The 7491-nt window shown below is 49.9% G+C and overlaps 1 protein-coding gene across 2 annotated transcripts; it reads right to left on the reverse strand.

Moving 5' to 3' along the window:
* Nucleotides 1–4743: 4743 nt before the first annotated feature.
* LOC119282674 (protein G1-like5) lies at nt 4744–6314 on the reverse strand. Of its 2 annotated transcripts, none has more exons than XM_037562879.1 (2): nt 5964–6314; nt 4744–5708 (listed from the first exon to the last, which is right to left on the reverse strand). In XM_037562879.1, exon 2 carries the CDS (start codon nt 5702–5704, stop codon nt 5084–5086), a length of 621 nt encoding a protein of 206 aa, XP_037418776.1. In that variant the 5' UTR covers nt 5705–5708; nt 5964–6314; the 3' UTR covers nt 4744–5083. The 2 variants fall into 2 exon arrangements, with proteins under 2 accessions (XP_037418776.1, XP_037418735.1); XM_037562838.1 differs by having other exon boundaries at nt 4745–5708; nt 5954–6313.
* Nucleotides 6315–7491: the final 1177 nt, after the last annotated feature.

The following is a 7491-nucleotide window of genomic DNA, read 5'->3' on the forward strand; positions in this document are numbered from 1 at the left end:
TTCGCGTTTTTGGACAGATGAATCGAAGGGGAAAGTTGCGTGTTCGCTATGCTAGAGATGTGTGGCGGACGAACGGGCTGCGTATCCGAATTCGTCTCATCATTCTGAGCAACTTTCATGTACAAAGTTTTTCCATCCGAGTTACAGTTTATTTTATATGAATTTTCAAAGTTTTAAAGAATTTCTAGAATTTAATTATTTATTTAAATTCGAATTATCCAGAATAGAAAATGATGACGTCATCATGACATAGGTGTGATGTCAGCAGGTCGAGCCAGCTGACTAGGTCAAACCTGACCAGTGGGCCCCACTGGTCAGTCTCACATTAGGTAATTAGGGACTAACTAACTTGTTACAGATTAAATAGGGGGTGGGTCCCATTAGGCAAAGACTGATTAGCTAATTAGTAAATTAATAGTTTAAATAACCTTTTATTTATTTACAAAATCAGTTAAATTAGCGCGGGGCCCACATGTCAGTGACTGGGTCAGCCTAGTCAGCATAGTTGACTTAGTCAACTGGTCAAAAGGAGGCCCCGGGCCCACTGGTTAGTGACTCGGGGGGTGGCCCCGGTCGTCCAGGTCAGCGGTGGCGCCAGAGCTAGCTCCGGCGACCAAATCCACAGCGGAGGGCGCGGCCGTGCACCGGGTTTCACCGTCCGGCAGCCAAAATAGGTGCGGGCGGGCGCGTTCGAACGGGGAGAGCGTGCCGCATCGCGTGGTGAGGCCGGCCGGAGCTAGAGCTGTCGGAAACGGCGCCGGCGAGGAGCTAAGGCGGCGGCGAGCTACGGGCGTCGTCGGGGACGGCGCTACGGGGCAAGGTAGGACGCGTGGGGGGTGCGTTCGGTCGAGAGCGAGGAGCTGCAACGAACCATGGCGGTGGCCGGCCCTGGGGCGGCCGTAGACGGTGTCGTCATCGAGGTGTGCGGACGCCGGAGTCGGACGCGATGGGGAACGGCTATGCTGGGCACGATAGGTCCAACGGATGGTCGCTCCGGGTTCCTACGGCGATGCTGAGCACGATGATGTGCTCGAGCGTGGGCTGCGGTAGCTGTGCGCGCGGCGGTTACATGGACGGTGGTGACAAGATACGGCGACGACGGGGAGGCGAGCTAGGATCTCGAGATCGAGCTCAGAGGAGAGGGGAAAGAGGCGCAGGCTCATAGTGCTCCTGCAGATGTGCTCAAGCATGCTCGAGGAGGGTTCGGTGCGGCGGAATCGGCTGCGAAGCTCGTCGGAGCAGAGGAGGAAGACGGCGACGACGCGTCAGTCGAAGTAGCGGACGGCGGTGACCCTCAGGGACACAATGGGAGGTCGTGGAGGGGGCGACGAGGCCGGGGAAGCTCTGGGGGCGGCGGATCGAGGCGTCGACCGTGGCGTCGCAGTCGGGGGGAGGCGAGGACAATGGCGAGGCTCCAAGGCGACCCGGTTGCGATGCTCCATGTAGGCGACGAGGAGGATGTGGCGCATCTCCTCGACATCCTCTCAACGTTCGGGGACGGTACTAGCTGCGAGGACGATGACGGCGTTCCGGTGGGCATGGACGAAGGCGACGAAGTAGGCGGCGATGGTGGCGTTGGGCAAACGTGGGAGAGGGAGTGAGGGGTGCGAGGGGGGAAGAAAGGAGGGGGCTAGGGTTCGTCCACTATGTTGAGGGAGCCTTGTAGGTCGACGACGACGTAGGGGATGGCCGCCACGGCGACATCGGGCGCGTGGACGGCTGAGAAGAGGCCACGGCCATGGCTCTGCCTTCCCTCTTGTCCAGGGAAGTGGAAGGCCGACGTGGGCTGGGCCTTTGTGCACTGTAGCACTTAGTCCCGGTGGCACAGTAAAGGCCAGGCCTTTTTTTTATTTATACTTTCTTTTATTTCTTTTCTTTTCTGTTTTGGCTAATTGTTTGGGCACCAAATGAGTTTTGTAAAATATGAGAGCTGGCCCACAAATCACAGCATAATATATCCTATCATCAAAAACTAGTTTGGGGTAATTATCATTTCATATTTATTTTATATTAATAAAAATGTTAGTAAATAATGTTTTCAGCCACTGTTTGAGGTTGTTTAAGTCACTTATCAAATTTCAATAATGTTGTTTACAATTTTATCATAGCCTCTGATTTATCTACTATTTATTGAACATTTTAGTTTTAATATTTAAAAACTTTTATTGTTTGCTTGATTTTGAATTTGAATTCGAATTGGTTTCGAACTAACGCGAGATTAGCAACAATAACCGAGGTGATGTGGCATCGTTAACGTGGGATTACTGTAGCCTAATTATCCGGGCGTCACACCTTTATAATCACTCAGTTACGTTGTGACGTTTGGTGGCACACAAAGTGTTCCTCCGGTAAACGGGAGTTGCATAATCTCATAGTCATAGGAACATGTATAAGTCATGAAGAAAGCAATAGCAACAAACTAAATGATCAAGTGCTAAGCTAACGGAATAGGTCAAGTCAATCACATCATTCTCGTAATGATGTGATCCCGTTAATCAAATGACAACTCATGTCTATGGTTAGGAAACATAACCATATTTGATCAACGAGCTAGTCAAGTAGAGGCATACTAGTGACACTCTGTTTGTCTATGTATTCACACATGTATTATGTTTTCGGTTAATACAATTCTAGCATGAATAATAAACATTTATCATGATATAAGGAAATAAATAATAACTTTATTATTGCCTCTATGGCATATTTCCTTCACCTCATTAGGAGGAGATTACTGTAGTGTGATGTTGGGGATGTTACAGGGCCGCCTCACCTTGGTCAACGCAGTCCTCGCAGCGATCCCCAGCTACTTCATGAGCTGTTTTCTATGGCCACAACAATCGCTAGACAAGGTTGAACAAATCCTGAGGGGCTTCTTATGGCAAGGAAAAAATTAGGCCAAGGGAGGGCAATGCCTTGTAACTTGGGAGATGGTCACGTTGCCAAAAGAGCATGGAGGGTTGGGGGTAAGAGACATTGCAGCACACAACATGGCCCTCGTCTGCAAATTCATGGCAAAGATCTTGCAACAGCGTGACGTGCCATGCTACAATTAGTTTGCACATGCATACTGTCACAAGGAAATCTCCTGGTCTCCACAAAATCGGGACACAACTATCTGGAGAGGTCTCAGGTCCACCTTGCGTATGGTTATGGAGGCTACCAAATGCAAGGTTGGGGATGGGCAGGGCACTGCTTTCTGACATGACCACTGGCTCGAATGTGGTCGGCTCATGACTTGCTTCCCGACTCTTTTCTCCTTCTCCACGTCCAAGTTCTGCACAGTGGCCTCCTAGTTCAGAGACGGGCAATGGAGCATTCAACTACATCCAAACCTTTCTTCCATAGCAACACAGGAGCTTCAGGACATGTCTGCATTACTGAATGATGTTCAGCTGCAAGAAGGCATGTCAGACGCCAGAGAGCCTCTTTTGGGAGACAAATCTGTTACCACCACATACTTCTACAAGCCGTTCACTTTTAGAGGGAAGCTTTGTCCGTCAGCCAAGTATATCTGGGACAGGATCATACCACACAAGCACCATGTTTTCTTGTGGATTTCCCTTCAGGACAGGCACAACACTCGAGACAATATGCTAAAAAAGCATTGGGACAGACAAGTATCACATAACGGGTGTGATCTATGCCCGGCCGCGGAGACAATGAACCACATCTTGCTACGTTGCAAGCTAGCTCAAGCCCTATGGTCCAAACTAGGGATACAAGACCTGGTCGCATTGTCTACTGAAGCAGGAGACCTCTTGTGTTCACAGCAAGCGCGGGCTCGACACGGCACTAAGTGGCATATTCTTTTCTCAGCATGCGCAGTCGCCCTTTGGAACGCCAGGAATGATCAGGTGTTTCATGGGTCCTTCTCGACTGACAGGCAACTATACAGCAAGGTTGTCGAGCTAATCAGACTATGGAGCCTACACGCTAAACTGCACGATAGATATAGCTTTTCTCCCTGGGCAACTGCCCTTGCTCCTGTTTAGCCTTTCGAGTTTTCACCTCTCCTTTTCCAACCTTCTACTTTGTATCCTTCTCAGGTCTGGTGATAGCCTGCTGCACACAGTGTGCGGCGTTAACATCACCTTCATGTAAATGACTCCGGTCACTCTGGTATTTTACCCGTTTTCAATGCATAAGGTAGAAAATGCTCTACCTTTTTATTCAAAAAAAAAGGAGTATTAAACAGAGAAATCACATGTACGTGTGCATATATTTATGCCTAAGTAACCACTGAAAACTCACGAGGTTTTTCAAGTGCTGCATGTACATCAGTACGATGGGTGCAAAGCTGAAACAAGCTAGGTAGGGCGTACCTAGGCTGCTACCATTTCTGTATACATTCCAATTCAGCTGTTTTAGCCTGACAGAGACGCTGCATGGCAGAGGTGGTCAAGATAGCCTAGCCTAGCTACTTGTGGTATTAGGAGTACTATTATTACCATAAAAAGCAATGCAAAAGCGCCCTAAAAGAGGCGTCGTATCATGTCCATCGCCCGTCCGTGACCCCTCCCCTAGAACAGTACGTTAGATTCCCCAACTGGACCTGGACGACACACACTGACATGACTCCACGACCACACCGTACCCCCTCACAAGATGCAACAGGACATCACATTGCTCATCAATTGCAATACCAAGAGATAGATCAAAAACAAGATGCGAGAGGTTACAAGAGGACTAAACTAATTAATTGTACCAAATCGATTACGTAGAGGATTAAATCGAGCCATGGAGCTAGCTAGTTCGCTAAACACAACATCAGTTCATGTTCATCACAAACAACGCAGAGTAGTAGAGGGTGGGGAAAATACCAGCGAACAAATAGTAGGGATCATATCATATGATCAAAGTTTGGAAATGATCCGGACAAGAGTAGTACTAGACTAGTAGGGGTAGCAAGCATGGATTCATGGAGGAATTTAATCCGCGCTTGCACTAGTAGGAGGAGACTAGCTAGCTAGGGGCTTATAGTAAGCAAGAGCTCGGTGGCTAGCTGGAGACATGGTGGGAGTACATAGGATACGTAGGGAAAGTCGTTGCAGCTAGCTAGCTCCGGCGGACGGCGGTCACCGGCTCACGCTGCGGCGCCGGGAGGCGGCGGGGGCATCTGGTGGTACTGGTGGTGGCCGTTGCTGTTGCCTTCGTGGGAGGGGATGTCGCCGGAGCCGGGGGGGTGGGGCGGCTTCCTGCGCTTCTTCTTGTCGTAGCTAACTCCGCGTGCGCGTGACTGGTGCTCGCGGACCTCGCGGAGGTAGAGCCGCACGGCCCTGGCGCCGAAGGGGTTGTTCTCGGGTCGTCCGCCGTTCTCCTCATAGGCAGCACGGAGGCGGCCGACGAGTGCGTCGAGGCTGCCCCACGCCTGCCGGAGCGGACAAGGGCATGGCGCCGGCGGCACGGGGTGGCCGAAGAATGGGCACCCGGCGGCGTGCACCTTGGTCTTGCCGAACTGGTCGAGGTAGCGCAGGAACTCCAGCACGTGCGCGCCGCTGCACCGCGCCAGCGACAGCGGGGGGCGGTGGTTCCGGAGGTACTGCCCGAACGTGTTCCAGTCCCGCCGCTTCTGCGACTCATACCTGCTTGGCGACGGCGAGACCGCGCCCCCTGGCGACAGCGACGCCACCGCCGACGAAGCCCCTGACGTCGCGCCGCCGCTGCCGTCCGAGTGCGGGCTGTCGGGCTGTGGTACCAAGTCCATTGATCTGGCAACAAATCAAACCATGCAGCTGGTCAGTATTCAGTAAGCACCAAACGATCCAGCGAGGGCGAGGAGAAGAAGAATGGGAGATCTATTTAGGAGTTAGCGCGCGCACGCAGACACTTCTTGGGGAGCCGTGGAGCGGTGGTCCTATGGAACAAGTTGAGAGAGAGTGGTAGTATCTCCACTATAAATAGTGCTCTACTCTATCCGAGACGAGAGTGCAAGAGCAGCTCGCATTCACCTCACCTCAACTCACTTTGCTAGCTGCTTCTGTCTCCGGAGCTTGTGAAGAACAGGAGATACGCAGCTAGGTAGGACTGTAGCGGAGAACGAATCTCACCCCCAAGATCGATCGAGATATCACTATCCGAAACCACAACTAAGTAACCGGTGTGGGATATGGCCGGGAGCTGCAGCTACATGCTGGGATCCTGCGACGCCGATGAAAGAGGGGAATGGGAGGGCTGAGAAAGCGAAGCTTGGGGGTGAGTATTAATGGTGGCTGGCTACCTAGCCAGCTCTTGAAGAGAATGAAGGAGGGGTGGCTGGTGAATGGGCCGGGAAGGAGACAGTGGGAGGTGAAAGGTGATGTGACGGGATGGATGGATGGGGAAAAAGTTGGGAAATGGGCGGTGAAATGTCGTCGGTACGGCGGGAGGATTTTAAATGAAAATGTTGGGTTGAAAGGCGAGGAGGAATGGCGCACAATACATCCACCGTTTTTATTTACTTCATATAGTATTAGCTTTTATCTGAAGTTAAATTTTAATAAATTAAAAGATAGATTTATCCTTAAATATATTTACACATTATATATATTTGTTATTGTAAATATTCATATTATTTTATAAACTTGATTAAACTTTATAAAATTTGACTTCAGTCAAAGTCAATATGCAAACTATAAAAATAAAAATGAAGGGAGTACCCAAGAGAGAAAAAGTGATCCCAATATTTCTATTTATCTTCATATGCAATTATGCCACCTCGATTTTCACCATGAATAGAAAATGAAGCATCACAACATACAACCATGCATTTGAAAAAGATTCATCAAAACATGCAATCATGCATCACAACCAGTAACTAAAAAAAATTGTGTGTCGTTCATTTTTTCTGTTGGTTGGCGCCAGCACACAGGGAAATTGACATGTACTTCAAACCCACACGTCGGTAATACATTAGTTATCCTGTGCACTGACAAAAAACTCATAGGAATAACCCTATAGTTGTGCGCCGTTCATTTTTAGCACCATGGATTCAGCTACCTGTGCCAAAATGCCCGACGACTTAGCAATTTTTTGACCAACCATGTGGTCAAGCCTAGAGTGAAAAAAATCCCCAATCAGTCTCAATCTCACTGGGTTCTTTCCAGAGACATTTGTGAATACCTAGATTGTTGTTGGCGGCCGACTGCACTCCAAATTCATCGCCGTCAGCTACACTCCCTAAATCTGTTGCCTCCTCCAACCTCTCACCCGCCTCCTCCTCCCTATTCCTCGGATCGTCGACCACCAAACCGCCGCATCTGCCTGGGACGTCGTCGTTCCCATCCCACAGCCGATGCCGCCCCATCTCGCTCAAACTGTGTCTCGTTTCTAATCCATGTGCTCAGCTATCTAACTCCACTACCTGCTCTCTACATCTCAGTTTCTTTTCCTGGTTGTGTGCATGGTGACTTCTCCCCTGAACAGAAGTAGTCAAGTTATCGTTCATTGGATTTGTATGTGTGTCCCTTTTTAGCTCATCTCGTCCTCTCCTTTGTTTGGAAGGCGGTGCGGCTC

The sequence above is a fragment of the Triticum dicoccoides genome, chromosome 1A, assembly GCF_002162155.2.
Source record: "Triticum dicoccoides isolate Atlit2015 ecotype Zavitan chromosome 1A, WEW_v2.0, whole genome shotgun sequence".
In the NCBI taxonomy this organism is placed as follows: Eukaryota; Viridiplantae; Streptophyta; class Magnoliopsida; order Poales; family Poaceae; genus Triticum; species Triticum dicoccoides.

Excerpts from the sequence above, each read along its gene's own strand:
- LOC119282674 (XM_037562879.1), bottom strand. The coding sequence starts at position 5,704 with ATGGACTTGGTACCACAGCCCGACAGCCCGCACTCGGACGGCAGCGGC.